The following is an 18,084-nucleotide window of genomic DNA, read 5'->3' on the forward strand; positions in this document are numbered from 1 at the left end:
CTCAACTCAGCCGTGGTATTAAGGGTGGTGAAACCATTGGTTACTCACTCCCCCCACCTACAATCCCTGCCAGTGCCGGACTAGAATTTGCAACCTTTCGATCACAAGTCCAACTCTAGCCATTAGGCCACGGCTGACCTAGTATGGAACTGTGTGATGGTTTATCTTCAGGGAGTCTTACCAGAAACTACATTTTTAAAGCTCAGGCATGTAATTGACAAAATCTCTTTTAAAAAGTCCATGTTTAATGAACCGCTACTGAATAAAATGAATAGAAGTAGATAATGTTAACAATAATTTAATGAGCAGAGACCAAATGCCTTTTTAATGACTAAAACGTTATGACTCATAGAGCATATTTGCCTTCTGCTGGCACACCGGTGCTAATTATATAGTCATATTCTGTGACACTACTGTATATATCACTCTCCCTGTATACACAAGCCATTGCAATATTTAGCAGTATTATTCTCAGAATGGCAGCCATTTTGTTTATAGCATTACTTTTGGTTTGCTGTCGCTTTGCTCAGAGGTGTCACACTGTTATAAAAAATATATATATTTTACATAAATGGCCTCTGGGCAACGTGGTGGCATAGTGGGTAGCACGTTCACCTCACAGCAAGAAGGTCGCTGGTTCCAGCCTCGGCTGGGGCAGTTGGCATTTCTGTTTGGAGTTTGCATGTTCTCCCTGTGTTTGTGTAGGTTTCCTCCGGGTGCTCTGGCGACCAAGTGTGTGTGTGGATATGTGTGTATGGATATTTCCCAGTGACATAATGGTGTAGAACACAAAAACATATGATACAGAGCAGTATGACCGCAGATATGTTCTTTTTCATACTAATGATATTTAGATAGACATTACTTTAGTGCAGTTTGTGCCCACTGTCAGTTTACCTAATTATATTTTTGCACTGAATCACAGTTCTAACATTTATTTTCAAATATTTTTATTTTATTTTCAACATCTGAGGTATACTATCTGCTGTTGCTTTCTGTATGGCAATAAATGGCATGTAAAATGGTATTCAATTTCACATTGTAGTATTTAACACTGAATAAAGCACATAATCAGTACCTGAGGTGATACTTGTCACAGTTTATGCTGTTGTTTAGTCGCGAAAAATATAAATCAGTTGTACAATAGAAATTTGAGGTCATGGTTTGCACAAAAACTCCTTTTAAAGTGGAAAAGAATGGCTTTGAATGTACTTATGGTGTAGGCTCGACAGTCGGGCAAGCATGCTCCTGTTGGTGCCGTCATTCTGGCAACCTGTGTTTCAATATACTGACTCTGAGCAATCAGTTTACAATATACTGACACCCAATTTCTAGGCTTTAGAATTGGAATGTTGGACCATTATTGCCTTTTTAGCTTATAAGTAGAGGACAGAAATTAGCCAGACAGTAATGTGTGAATTAAGTAAAATAAAAAAAAATAAAAAAAGTTTTTCCTTTTTTTTTTTTTTACTTTTTGCCATAATAAAAAATATAATTGTAGAGCAACACGTTCTGTTGCCATTAATATTTAACTTTAATAGGTAGAACTGTCCAAGATATGAACAAAAGCAAGTGAAGCAGCAAAGTTTGATTTTATTTTTATTTTTTTATTTTTATTTTTATTTTTTTTAAATCTTGAATGGTTATAAAAATCATTATAATAAATTTATAAAATAATGAACAATTAGTTTAAAAATCTTCAATGATATTAATGATATGATGTAGTTCCGGAAACGTTCTACGTCTCCTATCCGTCTGATTTTACTGTCTGTTTCTTTTGACCCCCCCCTGTCATTAAAAAGAATATCTCAATGGCGAACGCGTCAAGTAAAAGCCTCGTCCGTTTCGTGAGATGCGCGATGTGCGAAAGTATAAATCAGCCTTAAGACGTTTGTTTGTTTTTTTTCTGTAGTTCAGTGGTGCATTTAATCTGATCAATTTGAATACATTTATTTTACCACTAATTTTGTGAATTTTTTTTTTTTTTTTTTTTTTGCATTTTCTCTATGTGTATGCGTGTTTTTTTATATAATGTGATGGGTCTTAAATTTAAAACTTAATGGTCTTAAAAAGGTCTTAAAGTCTTAAATTTGACATTATGATATCTGCAGAAACCGTAGTACAAGGACATGTATCTGAAATGTACAACAAGACAGGCATGTAAAGGATTTAAGGTTGGCAAAAAATGTAGACCACACCCTCTAGTGTATTTCTCATCTGAAACGTACCACAAAACGAATCTGGAGCAACATATTTTAGGTTTTGCAAAAATGTAGGCTGAGCTATTTCCAATGAGCCTGGGCTCTAATTACCTTTACTTCACCAACAGTAACCAAATATGTGTCTTGTTTTAGTAATGTAGTATAATTAAACTCTGTAAACAAGAAGATTAACTGTATGACTTCATTCTTTAAAGTGACATTAATATCATTCATGGAACTGAAACGGATCAAACAGACCAGAGTACCTTCAAACTGAAAGCTACAACTGTTTACACAAGCATTTCCACTTTATATCAGCAAGGGAATGAACATCATCTGCAAAATATTATTTAACAAAGTGTATAAATTCACAAAGTAAACTGCTCACTTTCTGCTTCAGCACTGAATTTCATGTCACTCAGACTTTTGATGTTTGTTTCCTCTCTTTCACAGAGCTGCAGTCATGGGGAAAGGATGCATCGCCGCCACCAAATACTTCCTGTTCTTGTTCAACCTCCTCTTCTTTGTAAGTGCAAACACTCTTACACCTTTATTGAGTGTCTCAGCAGGAGCTCATTAGCCATGTGGCTCCCTGTCATTAGACACAGCCTTTAGGTCTACTGTGAACTAATGTAGGCTGAAAGAGATGTTACTATTAAGAGGTGTCATGAAGTAAAGTGGAGCCTTTTGAGAAAAAAGAAAAGAAAATTATAATAGATGTGTATGTATGTGAGCATAATCAACTTTTTAACCATTCATGTAAACAAATATGTATTTTGATACTTTTTAACTTGTAAGAAATACAGTTGAAATCAGAATTATTAAACCCCCTTTGATTTATATACCTCAAATGATGTTTATCACAGTTTAGTGAAAGTTTTTAGGAGAAAGTTTTATTTGTTTTATTTTGGCTAGAATATAAGCAGTTTTTAATAAAAAAAAAAAATTTAAGGTCAAAAGTATTAGGCCCTTTAAGCTATATATTTTTTGATAGTCTACAGAACAAACCATGGTTACAATAACCTTCCTTATTACCCTAATCTGCCTAGTTAACCTAGTTAAGCCATTAAATGTCACTTTAAGCTGTATAGAAGTGTCTTAAAATATCTAGTAAAATATTATTTACTGTCATCATGGCAAAGATAAAATAAATCAGTTATTAGTAATGAGTTATTAAAACTATTGTGTTTAGAGATGTGTTGAGGAAAATCTTCTCTCTGTTAAGCAGAAATTGGGGGAAAACTAAACGGGGGCTAATAATTCAGGGGGTTTAATAATTCTGACTTTACCTGTATGTTCAAGTAAAAACACCGTGCTAATATGTATATATTTATTCAGTTGTAGACAGTTGTCAAGTCTGCATAAACCACATTGTTTAAAGGAAGAAAAAACACTTTTACTTACAGTTTTGTGTATGGTTTTCACCATATATGGAAAAATAACTGGTTTAGTCACTTTTGAGGTTGATTAATGTTTTTGTAATATCTTATTTTTCTTCAAAGCATTCTTTGGAATATTGTTATTAATTATAAAGCTTATTTTTGTATAATGAGAGATTTGTAGACAGCATTTTAGATTTGAGAGTAAGAAATATAGTTTTGTTTATATTTATAATAAATATTTATTATGGGTTATGAAAACTAAAATAAATTTTAAAATGTCAATTCTAATCCTAACAAATAGCTGATCAATGACTAACAATTGTTACCTAGAAATTTAATGCTTATTTTAATTTAATATTCACTGTCTGGTAATTAGATTTGCATTTTCATATGCTAATTCAAATCACATTCAAAGTGTTGCTGATAAGGTATGTCTTCCATTCAATATATATAATTCAATATGTATGCGAAGTATGTATGCGTCATATAATAAATGTACCTTTCAGAGGTTTCTTTTTTAACTTCAATTCTATATTGTCTGATGGTGGTATTTAATCACGCATTTAAAAATAGCTAATAAGTAAATAATATAAGATATTTACATTTAAATGATCATATATATATATATATATATATATATATATATATATATATATATATATATATATATATATATATATATATATATATATATATATATATATATATATAAATTGTTAATGAAAATGATATCAGTAAGCATTTACTTTTATTTGTACATTAAGTTAGGCAAAAATACCCAGTACTGGTGAAATTTTGGAAATTGTTTTTAAGGAACTTTGTAAGGAAATTGTTTAAACCTGGTGAGGAAGCAGGACCTATTTAAATCTTGGTTTGACATGTTGTGCCTTTTAATATGAAGGGTCAAAGGCTAATGAAAACTGTGTGTCTCTGTCTGATTTACCCTTTTGAAGGCCCTTTAATTGTACAGTGGCCTAGTGTTTTACTGCTTCCTCCAGAGCAGTGTAGAGAACAACCTTCAGTTGAGCAAACCACAGACGCCAGACTGATACAAGAAAACTGAGAAAATTAAACTTCTCTGATCCAGTTCGTTTAGAGGACACATTGAACCTATTAGTTTTGAACTTTAGGGCTAGAATGCATTAGAATTTAGTCTGTGGAGCTTCTCTGTCTTCAGAAGCATGTTGGCGTTAACCCCTGTCCCTTTAGTTACTGTCGCCAAAAAAAGAGTGAAAACTAGTGGCGTAACGATACACCAATGCCTCAGTTCGATTAGGTCAATGGTATAGGACCTTCACAAATAAAGGCTGCTGAACATTCACTTTAATCATACTGTAATTGTATGTGTTCGTGTGAGTACTGACTTGGACATGGGTCATTTCTACACATACACAACTGTATTTGACAGCAGCAAAGATGAATTTGGGCATGCTCTGAGAGAAGTTTTTTGCACTACTTTGGCTGAGGAGAATCACTAAGTTACTATGGCTAAGGAGATGCCGTCTGTCAGTGACAAGTTAGTTTTTTTTTTGTCGCATTTTTAGTTCCACATCAAACAGATCCTACCTTTTCTTGCTGCTCTGTTGTGTGTAAAAGTAGTCCTTCGCTGCAGTTACACATTAACAGAATCTTTTCAGTATTGACTAACTCTCATATTGTTGGACCACTAACGTTACTGTGCTTCTCATTTGCTCTCTCAGACTCCCCAGCGTCACACTGAGTTTGTGTTTACACCGATTTTCATTTTAAAATGCAGAAATTTTGCTGAAGTTTAGAGATGCATGATATATCGACGGCCATATCGTTATCATCCGATAAATGCTATTTTTATGTTATCGTTATCGATCCAAATCAAAATGAGGCTGATATCTTTAATCCGATAGATTACATAATTGTACAGAACTGCTTGACTCACGCATGCATGGGTCGATTATTGTTCAGACTTGTCCGGTGCATAGGCATAAAGTTTATAGTTCGGCAACAGAGCTTTCTTCACATTGTTTATTTGTTCAAAGTCAGTCCTTGCATTTTGTGATAGTGCTTTGCGTTAAAATCTCAGTAAGTAACCATATTCTTTACCATTATGTTTGATAGTGTCATTTGTGTATTTTGGTTTAAATAGCCTCAGGCAAAATATTACATGTGTAAACATGCAGACATGCTAGACAACTTTTTGGGTTGTTTGTAATCTAAAATGAATATTTGTTCTTATCAATGTGTTGCCTGACTAGTATTGTTAATGAAGCCTAAGATTGTATTCATTTTTATTGGCATATTTTTGATAATATAACTAGCCCACGCACACATCCCTGCTTATCTGATTATTGAATGTGTTATTATTAAATATGGGTATTTAACATAATTGGGTGTGCACTAGGGCACAGCAGTGGCATGCATGTTGTTGTTGTTGTTTTTTTAAATAATTTCTAAATACAATCGTGAACATAGGTCTATTTAATCACCTTGCATTGTTGAAATTACTGCTTTTTTGCTTTGAGTATAGATTATTCAGTTCATAAGATCAGTTCAAACTTTCATGACATTTTTAAAATAGAATTAGTTGTTCACTGTATTTTAAAATATATATATTTATTGGCCTAAATATGGGTTATCAAACTCCAAATCTAAAGAGTTATCGATATCGGGCCAAAAATCCATATCGCTGCATCCCTACTGCAGTTATACTGTACTTGGCATTGCTATGAAGTTTTGACACAAGAAAACAGAGACTTTTAAAAGTGCAGCAGAGCCAGTTTATTTTGTGCCTTTTGAAAACAAGGTCATGGCTGTGCACATTCACTCTCATTGGCTTATTTAGATGATTCTGTTTTCTTCATCAAGCCCAGCTCATATGACAAATACACAGATTTTTGTTTCATTTCTGTGAGTAAAGACTTGCTTTCTGTCCTATATTAATGTCCTGTTGAGGTGGAGGGTGCTAGATAGGGGTGCAGGGGCTCTGTGAGGGGTTTTAATGGGGATGGGGGGGTGCAAGGTATATGTTATGAGAATATCGCGGTTCGCACCACGAGTTTAGTTTGAATATCATTACACCCCTAGTGAAAATCATCCTTAGAGGTTTTGGATATGTTCTGGTACAGTAGGACCACCTCTTGTCAAAGAGCATTTAAGTGGAATTCAAGTGGTCTGTCATCCAGGCACAACTTCTGGAGGAAATAATGAATTTAGTAGCTTATGAAGGATCTGATGGACCCAGGCATGACGCTGAACGAATCTATGCAATTTCTTTTCTTCTCCAGTCTGCCTAAAGCACATGAAGCACAGCTACTCTCTCAGTAAAATTCATGTTAGTCATTAGCACCAAAATTGAAGTCACCAGGCAGGACAGACGCCCCTCCCATGACTCAATTGAATTTAATGTGCGAACGAAGCGATTAAACTCAAAATGTTCATGTGTCTAATTCCACGCATAACACGATCTATTCATGCAAGCCATGTCTGGTGTGAATGCACCATTAGGCTGTGTCCAAAGTCGCTCCCTTATACCCTCATTCTCTATTAGTCCACTAATATGGTTCAATTAAATGAGTGAATGAAGGCAGATAAGGGAATTTGAAGCACTGAGTGCACCGGTAGGGACGATGCTTTCTTTACGATTTGCTGGTTAATAAAAATCAAATAAAGAAATTCAAATAGTTATGTACTAAATATTTCCCACCAGATTTGTATATAAATGCTAATTTACAAAACAATTAAGTAATAAATTATTTAGAAACTTACACCGATAGGATTCTTTTGTTGATGCCATCTTGTGGTCAGATGCAGGAATTACACATATTATTGTGGTGCCTTGTGGGATTCATTGTGTGCACTTCAGAACGTCCACCATAGTTTTGGACCCCACAACAAATGGGAGCTCCCTTAAACAGTGCACTATTTAAAGGTATCCGCTTGTCAACTGACATCATGCAAAGCGGCTTTCAGGTCCATGCACTATATAAAACGGTTTGGGAAGGCTCAGTAAATAGTAATAATAAGTTTACAAAGCAATGTAATAATTTCGACAATCATAATGCAATATATCAATCTATCAATATACCATGCCTAATATTAGATAGCCATAAAGTGATTTTTTTTTTTATTTATTATTATTATTTTTTTTTATAAATTGTTAAAATGTTAGTGTCTGATGCAGCAAGTCCAGAGACTGTTGTGTACACCATGAATTTACATAAAATTCACTTTAATGTGTGGTAAGACTAAAAAAGTGGTCATGAATGAATATGAGTAGTGGCTAGGACCTGGAAACAGTATTTCAAACGTCACGACTTAACAAGCTTTTGGGAGCGATTTCAGAAACAACCTTAGATTATGTTGATGGCAGCATGTGATCACAATTTAGTCACACTTTCAACTTAGACCAGCTGTCTGTCATGAAACTGGTCAAGGAAGGTAAAAACACTCATGTTCATGTCTGTTTCTTTTGTCCTGTATAGATTCTTGGAGCTGTAATCATGGGCTTTGGACTGTGGGTCAGGCTGGATAGTCAGAGTTTCCTCACGGTTTTGCGTAAGTACCAATACTGGTCAAACTGGTCAATACTGTCAAAGCAGCTTCACATAGAAGATTACAGTGAATTGAAACTGTCAGTTCAATTTTCAGTTTACGTTTAGTTCAGTTCCTTGTGGTTTAATATTCATATGCTGAGATGCGCAGCAGCGATGGTTTACTTTATTTATATATATATATATATATATATATATATATATATATATATATATATATATATATATATATATATATATATATATATATATATATATATATATATAAAATGTTTTTTTTTTTTTTTTTTGTTTTTTTTTTATATGCATACACATACATTTCCTCTTAACATTACATAAGTGTTTTAGGTTACTTGCAGTTTTTTTTACATGCAATAGTACAGACTAACTAGAATTAGCTGTCAAGTTTTAAGAGTAAATTTAAGAATGTAAATTCAGTTTATACATAAACTATGTGTGAACAGATTTTGAGGGCAATATATATTATATATACAAAATATAATAATATTATTATTATTTTATCATTATTATTATTTCTTTTAATCATATTTTTCCCGGGGTGGCATGGTGGCTAAGTGTTTAGCACTGTTGCCTCACAGCAAGAAGGTCGCTGGTTCTAGTCTCAGCTGGGCCAGTTGGCATTTCTGTGTGGAGTTGAGGTTTTCTCTGGGTGATCCTGTTTCCCCTACAGTCCAAAGACATGCAGTATAAGTGAATTGAATAAACTAAATTGGCCGTAGTGTATAAGTGTGTGTGAATGAGTGTGTATGGATCGTTCCCAGTACTGGATTGCAGCTGGAAGGACATCCGCTGCGTAAAACATACTGTATGGCTGAGTAGTTGGCGGTTCATTCTGCTATGGCGACCTCTGAAATAGAGACTTACCCGAATGAATGAATGAATGAATGAATGAATGAATGAAAATATTTTTTCCACCATGAAATGATTGATTTGTTCAAGTCAGAGTATAAAAGACATTGCTAACATTACAAAATATTTATTTGTGAATAATGGCTCTTTTGAACTTTATATCAATCGAATAATTGTGAAAAACATCAGAATAACATAACATTTGGATTTTTTCCAGCTATGGTGGCAGGCTTTTTACACAGATCTTCCAACTACCTATGAAGTTACTTCAATGACAAATGTCGTGAGCACAGTATTACAAGTCGAGAGTGCATTCATGTAATACGGGCATGCAAATCTCTTTGCTTGCGCGCTGATTTCCTCTGTTCGTGCACACAACTTTTTGCACGGCCTAAAATATGCGCTTCTCAAGAGTTTCTTGTGGGCTCTCAAATAAATGCTGCTGAAGTGCGATTTAGCGCGTTTATGTAAAGAATATGTGTCCATTTATTAGCTTTACTAGAAATATTTATGAATGTCTCCAATAGACCTACAGAATGGCATTGATGCATCCTGAAGTGTAACTGAGAGATAAAGTCATTGTATGCAGAACCATAGACCTTTATCTATAAATAAAGTGTAATTAGGAAACTGTGTTCATCATAACTGAAAGCTATGTTGTGTTTGCTAGCCTCATGCATCATGCAGCCCTGTCAGTCAGGCAGTCAGCATGTAACCTTAAACGGTTAAACAATTAACACACAGCACTACTACGAAAAGTAGTACTGTTACAGAAAAGTTTGCTCTGTTTTAATTTACTTGCATTTCAGCATGTGTTGGTGCGATTATAACCCACTATAAAAAAAAAAAAACAGCAACAACTGGAGGTTTTGATTGAGAAGCTGTAATATAGCCGTGGCGGGAATTAATGTTGGTGTAGAGCCCCACCATGGAAGAATAGCGGAAATCATATAACATATACGTAGTTTTTTCAAAATTGATTATAAAAAGAAATGCTATATTGGAATGATCTCTGATGTATCGTGATATCTAGAGAGATTTTTTGTCATCAAATTATTTATTTATGAATTATTTTTTAATTTTGTCCAACAGATCAGTATGTTGCTGGATACTCATTTTTCTGTCTTTACTCTTGAGTTTAAACTGGTGTTTATTTGACATGCATGGGAATGCACAGTAAAAGCAGCTGCTGTTCATACACTTGGCTTGGGGAGTTTTCTTTTTTTGTCCATTAACCAAGTTTTCCACAAACCCCCTCCTACGCTGGACTTTTTGTGTTTATATATACACACATACACACACACACATACTCACACTCACTCACAGATGTTAAGTAAACCATCTCACAATCGTCAGAGATGATTTAAACAGAGAGCGAAAGTTGCAAAATAAGGGAAGAGAGAATTTAAATACACGAGATACAAACGCCAGTGGTGATTTACAGAAAGTCATACAGTCTGGACTGCCAAAGCCGAGGAGACTCTGAAAAAGAGTGGAACAGAAATAAAGATGGAAAACTAGCATCAAATCTATTATTCTGAGCCATGATTCTACGTTGAACCTCACCAAGCTACAAAAAGCTGTTTAGCTGGCTGGCTTAACTTCTGCTAAAAAACTACTAGCCCAACATTGGCTGCCTCCACATATTTTGAACATGTACAAGTGGTTGGTAAAACTTCAGGACATTATAATGTTGGAATTATCCAAAGCTCGAGTGAACTTGGTACACATGAGTACATTAAAGATCTGGAATTCAGCTGCTGACAAAATCTCCTTGTTTATCGCACAAAGCAATGATCAGAATCCAGAATGATTGCTTTACTTTGTATAATTTGCATTTACATTTAGTCATTTAGCAGACGCTTTTATCCAAAGCGACTTACAAATGAGGACAAGGAAGCAATTTACACAACTATAAGAGCAGCAGTGAACAAGTGCTATAGACAAGTTTCAGGTGTGTAAAGTCTAAGAAGCAAAGCATTAGTAATGTGTTTTTTTTTTTTTTTTTTTTTTTTTTTTGAGAGAGCGTACAGTTAGTGGTAAAGCCAGAGAGGCAGTTACAAATTAGGAAGGAAAGTGGAGACTAAATAGTTGCGTTTTTAGTCGTTTCTTGAAGACAGCAAGTGACTCTGCTGTTCTGATGTAGTTAGGGAGTTCATTCCACCAACTGGGCAGATTGAATGTGAGAGTTCGGGAAAGTGATTTCTTCCCTCTTAGGGATGGTACCACGAGGCGACGTTCATTCACAGAACGCAAGTTTCTGGAGGGCACATATATCTGCAGAAGTGAGAGCAGATACGAAGGAGCAAAGCCAGAGATCGCTTTGTAAGCAAACATCAGAGCTTTGAATTTGATGCGAGCAGCAACTGGCAGCCAGTGCAAACGGGTGAGTAGCGGAGTGACATGTGCTCTTTTGGTTTCATCATAGACCACTCATGCTGCTGCATTCTGAAACAGCTGAAGAGGTTTGATAGAATTAGCTGGAAGCCCGGCTAGTAGAGAGTTGCAATAATCCAGTTTGGAGAGAACAAGAGCTTGAACAATGAGTTGAGCTGCATGTTCAGATAGGAAGGGTCTGACCTTTCTGATGTTATAGGGTGCGAATCTGCAAGCTCGAGCAGTTCTAGAAATGTGGTCAGAGAAGTTTAGTTGGTCATCAATCGTTACTCCAAGGCTTTTTACTATTTTGGATGCAGTAATGGTTGCCCCATCCATCTGGATTGAAAAGTTATGGTGTAAAGTCGGGTTGGCAGAAACTTTTTCGCGAGGTTAAGCTGAAGATGATGATCAATGATAACTGATACTGTATTCTGTTTTTGTTTTTATGTTAACTTCTATTCATTGGATACCTCAGTTTCAAGAGACCGCTGGGGAAGGAGGTGGAGGTATTTGAATTGATATATTTCATTATATAGTTTTTTTCAGCCAGTAAGTTTTGTTAACAATTAATAAAAAAATTTAAATAAACTATTATTAATGCATTTGAACAGATTTAACATTTTAAAAAAAAATGCTTGTTGTTTGCTTCATTTTTAAAGGGAAGGTTTATCCCCAAAATGACACTTAATCTGCATTTACTTACACAAAATTACTTAAATAATTTTCCCAAACACTGAAATTCAGAGGTTAAGGTTATACAACATTTTTCTAATTATCTTTTTTTGGCTCATATAATAATTATTTAGAAAAACATGAGTGTGACTAGATGATCACTGACGTGTCATTGGGTGAACTAGTATTATTTTTGTCTAAAAGTCTTTTTCACACACTGCTGAATTGAATGGAGTCCAGTATTTGAAAGTAAACATTAAACTTCAATATTTTCATTCGACCAAGCCACAAAACCAATTCCCTCAGTCAAGATCGTAGAGGTTTAGAGAAGTCTATATATAGCTCAGGCTCGGTTAAACAAATTACTGAAGGGGAATATTTATGTGAAGCTGAAAGGCTTCAAAAATTGTTTGGCAAGCTGGCCATATCATCATACTTTCCTCTCTCATCTCACCTCATATTTTACATCTGTCCCTTGTTTGTCTGTTTCAGCATCTCCAGTTATTGCAACACTGGAGACTATGCTATCGTGACCATTTTTGGAAACATTGTGTTTCTGATTCCGATTTTCCTCTGGAGATAGCAGGGAATATCTTAGGATATCCTCATACTTGGGGATCGTAAACTCTGACCTTGCTATTTGCTGACAGAAGATCCAGTTTGGCTCTTTTACTGTAATGGTCCTCCTTTCACACTGTATTGCACAAGGAGTTTGTTTGTTGATTTTGTGAGTCTGGTTTAGGGCCCCGTTGAGCATGAAAATGACGGGAAGGTGTGTTCTCTGATCTCGCTTGTATTTTCTTCCCTTCCTCCCTGGTTGTGTTTTTAATAGACTTCCACGCAACTGAATGGCTATAAAAGGGAGTCTTGGCAATTGTTTCATTATCTACATTGTTGTGATCTCATTCCTATTCTTTGCCTAAAGGTTTTGTTTCCTTTTTAAAATGATGCATTTGTTTGTACAGTGGAGCTATGCAGCTTTAGTATAGCTGAATACTCAAAACATGTCACAGCTTGAGATGGCGTTTGGCTGTTTGGGACATAAGAGGCTGGTATGTTTATCTATGTGCAGTTTTACTGTAGTTGACCCTTCATTTTGATGAACAAATGAGAGAATTCTTTGTTGTGTTTGAATGTTATAGCATATAAATTGTGCTTGGAAGGTTGCAAGAAAATGGTTTAGGCTGAAATTATAAAATCGAATCCCTTTTTGGACTAAATATATAATTGTTAAGCATTAATTTGTGTATAAAGGCATTTATAGGGGAAACCGTTGCAATGTGTTGTTGAAATATTATGAAATATATTTTTTTTTAAGTTTGAACAGCCTGAAGTCAACTATTTGACTTATTTTAAGGTTACCACATGTAAAAACACCATTCAGATTTTACTTTAATTTACATTTAAACATACTCACAAACAAACTGCAGTAACTTTTTTCAGTTACATTATATGCTATGATTTATGCAATTCTATGTCTTCATCATATCTAGTGGCATTCCCAAATTTTGGACCAAAATATTTAAAACCTGCAGGACTTTGGTAATATAATATAAAAAATATAGCAAAAAGTTTAATATGCTTCATGTTAGTGAACACAAACAATAAAATGTATTTTGTTTTGCTTTGTGTCAATGACACATTGAAAGCAATCTGTCTCTCGCAGGATTAAATATCTCATAGACATTGTCTCTTACAGGACATTACTAGTCTCTGACAAGACATCACTAGTCACTCGTAGATTTCACTAGTCTCTCATAGATTTCACTAGTCTCATAGATTTCACTAGTCTCTCGCAGGACATCGCTAGTCTATCAGAAGTCGTCAGTAGTCTCTCACAGGCATCACTCGTAGTCTCTTACAGACATCAGTAGTCTGACTAGTCTCTGACAGGACATTTTTAATCTATCAGAGGATATCAGTAGTCTCTCACTGGACATCACTAGTGTCTTATGCTGCGTTCACCCCAGACGCGGATGAATCGTCAAGCATGAGTGATTTACATGTTAAGTCAATGCAAAGATACTAATAGACATCCTGTGGCACGATTCGCGCGAATGAGGCGGCTCAAATGATGTGACGTCCATCATCCAGATATTGTTTCTGGAGGAGTTGATGAACTCACAGAGGTGGGTGCACCTCTAAAAAGATCAAGTGGACTTTGAACAACAAGGTGCCGAATGAATATACATTGTTTTTCAGCCTTTCTAAACTACAGCTATTGTATCAATAAAATTCATGTTAGCCATTTAGCAATGAAGCTAGAGTCACCGGGCAGACAGAAGCCCTACCCATGACACAAATCAGTGTCTATTGTAAAGTGAAGCAAATTTGATGCACAAATGAAAATGTTTACACATCTATTTAAGCGCGAATAGCACAATTTATTCGTACATTCTGTATCTTGTGTGAACGGGGCATTACAGACTTCACTAGTTTCTCACAGATTTCACTAGTCTCTTACAGTCTTCACTAGTATTTTACAGGGCATCACTAGTCTCTAACAGACTTCAGTAGTCTTTTACAGGGCATCACTAGTCTCTTACAGACTTTTAGGGCTCTATTTTGATGATCCATGTGCAAAGCGCAGGGCGCAAATGCATTAAGGGCGTGTCAGAATCCACTTTTGCTATTTTAAGGATGGAATAATCCACTTTGCGCTGTGGCGCATGGTCTAACAAGGTTGAGCTTATTCTCTTAATGAGTTATAGGTGCGTTTTGAGAATAAACCAATCAGAGTCTCATCTCCCATTCCCTGCTATTTACATGGCGAACTTTGTAAGTGGAAAAACTGAACACTTCACTAGTTAAACAACATCTACAGCGCGAGGATGAGCCTCCTCATTGTTTACTTTCGCTTTCACTCTCGTGGATGGGGAAACTATTGTTCTATTGTGTTGTACGCACAGATAGCCTATACATAATTAATTTAGTTTGTCAAGCGCAAAGAGTTATATTATAAAGTTATATCCAAATACACATGCTGTGCCCCTTATGGTCTAAAACCTGATAGGTGAACAAATCTAAGCTTGTTTTTAATGAAAATATAAATATGCATATAATAAATAATACTGCTAATAATGATAACATTAAACAAAAGCAAACTGTTACGAATAAACTGAAAAAGCCCCCCGAGATGAAGGCATGGAGGCAGTGGTTTTTATATTTATGTAGGCTAGAAAATAATAATTTTCGTAATATTTTAATCCTTTAATTATTTTTCATTTGTAAAGATATTTGCGTATTGCAGTACATCCTGTGTGTATTAAGCAATGTGTAAGCGAGGCGCACAACTAACATGCTCTGCACTGGACAATAGACCAGCTTTAATCTGGTCTATCGAACAGTCTATTTAAGTTCCTCAAAATAGCAACGCGCCAGCAATGCACCTCAACACGCCTCCTTTTTTTAGACCAGAACGCCTATGGGCACCAATATGAGCGCAAATGCATTTGCTATTTAAACAGCGTGGCGCAAAACGTCAAAACGACTCTTGTGCCGAGCTGAAACTAGAAAACAACAGTTGCGTCGCATCTAGCTAGGTGTGATGGGGCCCCTAATCTCTCACAGGACTTCACTAGTCTCTTACAGACTTCACTAGTCTTTTACAGACTTCTAATCTCTCACAGGATGTTACTAGTCTCTCACATATTTCACTAGTCTCTCACAGGACATCACTAATCTCTTAAAGCAGGGTTGTCAAAGTCAGTTGCTGGAGGGCTGAAGCCCCGCAGAGTTTAGTTCCAGCCCAGCTTCAACGTGCCAACATCTGTAGGTATTAAACAAGCCTAAAGCACTCAATTAGTTTGATCAGGTGTGTTTAATTAGGGTTGGAACTAAACTGTGCAGAGCTCCGGCCCTCCAGGAACTGGCTTTGACACCTGTGTCTTAGAGTCTTCACTAGTCTCTCACAGGCCATCACTAGTCTCAGGACATTACTAGTCACAGGACATTACTAGTCTCTCACAGGACATAACTAGTGCATACAAAGTCCTGTATAAACTGTAAGAATTGTAGACACAATTTCTATTGAGGCACTGTGAAATGGAGTTATGGCTAATACTTTTAGTTTGACTTTCATTGAAAGCAAATGGTTTTGGCTGATTGTATTAAATTTTATCCCGTCCAGTATTATTTTTCCAGTGGAAACCACTGCCGGGGCTGTTGGAACTGAATTTCAGCAGATGTACAGTAGATGGATGTTTGCCATATTACCTTAAGAACATCACAGCAACTAAGAGCAAGCACTTGAGCTGAGGTCGTGGAAACTTCAATTTACCTCAAACAGATGTTATTCACTAGACAGGAAGCATATGTTTAGAATGTGACGCAGAATTCGTGCTTGAGTTGAGAGGCAATCTGCGGACCATTTATTATATTCAGTTTATAGAACAAAATGGTTATCCGTCACATTATGACATTTTACCTAACATAACCTCATAGTGTTAGTGTTCTGAAAATGTAAACCAGGAGGTGTAATTAATACATAAGCTTTTAATAAATATGCTAATTAATTTAACTAGGAAAGAGGAAAGAAAAAAGTATACAAACAAACAATGCTGGGTATAGATTAAGTTGGTTTGATTATTGATTCAGTTAAATCTAATACAAATGTTATTGATTATTCAGAACCAAACCCACTACTTTAAATGATCCTTAATTACAAGCCGCTCGACTAGTTTCTGTCAACATGCATTGCTGAGACTACTTTCTGTTTCTTGACTGCTAGTTTCATGTCTGTAATTAAAAATACCTACAATTGTGTGTGTGTGTGTGTGTGTGTGTGTGTGTGTGTGCGTGTGTGTGTGTGTGTGTGTGTGTGTGTGTGTGTGTGTGTATGTGTATTATATAAATATACTCATGTGTACATATGTGGGTAAATGTATATATTCATTTTTTCTGCTTAGTCCCTTAATTAATTTGGGGTCGCCACAGCGGAATGAACCGCCAACTAATCCAGTTGACACCCAATTCACATATACCACATGTATTTGGACTGTGGGGGAAGCCGGAGCACCAGGAAACCCACGCAAACACAGGGAGAACATGCAAACTCCACACAGAAATGCCAACTGACCCAGCCGAAGCTCGAACCAGCGACCTTCTTCCTGTGAGGCAATCATGCTACCCACTGCACCACCGTGATGCCAAATACACAACTAAATTTGTTCCCAGTTCCTATGGTGTGCTTTTGTTCATTTCTCAGCCTCAATGGAACAGTATATAGCGATAGATTTTGTTGTTTAAGATTCTGTCTCTCAGCGCTACTTTTTACTCTTTCAGTCACAGAACTTGTACATTTACATTCCTTCTCCATCGTCACAAAACCCACAACACGCTACAAAACACAAGTCTGATCACGGCACCTCCATCCCCCATGTGAAATGCTTGAATGATGTTGGGGATGTTATGTCACTTCATAGGGGAAAATGTAGTTTGGGTGGGACAGCCCTGATGGTTAATTCCTTACTACTAAGTGTAAAAAGCCCCTACCTGAAAAAAGCCCCCTTTATCACAACAGTGCTTGATTTGACTTCAGTTTGATCTCAGAATTTTAATAATATAAATGGTTCTAGGTCACAATAAGACCAGTGTCTTTTATTGGAAATGTGGACAGGAGGAAGTGAACGACATGGACAATTTTGCTTACACATACATGTAGAGCCTAAAGCAAATGAGTGAGCGCTGAAAAATTGTCATATGCAGTACCTCCACCCTCCCCACCACCAGCTTCTAAACCTCAAGTTTTTAATTAAAGCTGCTCTGAGCAGCAACACCCACATCTGCGGTAACCCTGCCTGAACTTCAGCTTATTTATTTTTCTTGCTATTGGGATTTTAATAGTTAATCACCAAAAAGACATCATTTATGAGAAGTAAAACTATATTAATTTTCATACTGTATATGACTTGTTTGTTTGTGAATTGTATTTTTTTGCCAGTATCAGAATGTGACCGGACTCAAAGTATATACATTCTTGAGATTTTTGGGACAACCTAATTGTTATATGTTCAATCAACTTAAATTGGTTAAAACAATTAAGTTAACTTCATG

General features: G+C 35.8%; 1 protein-coding gene across 1 annotated transcript in view; it reads left to right on the top strand.

Moving 5' to 3' along the window:
* The window catches only part of cd82b (CD82 molecule b), a 47,973-nt gene that overhangs the window by 17,819 nt on the left and 12,070 nt on the right, over window positions 1–18,084 (top strand). The window contains exons 2-3 of the mRNA XM_056478173.1: window positions 2,655–2,727; window positions 8,041–8,113. Coding sequence (XP_056334148.1) covers window positions 2,665–2,727; window positions 8,041–8,113 — 136 coding nt within the window. The 5' untranslated portion in view covers window positions 2,655–2,664. The remainder of the gene's footprint in view (window positions 1–2,654; window positions 2,728–8,040; window positions 8,114–18,084) is intronic.

The sequence above is a fragment of the Danio aesculapii genome, chromosome 18 (genome assembly GCF_903798145.1).
Source record: "Danio aesculapii chromosome 18, fDanAes4.1, whole genome shotgun sequence".
Taxonomy (NCBI): Eukaryota; Metazoa; Chordata; class Actinopteri; order Cypriniformes; family Danionidae; genus Danio; species Danio aesculapii.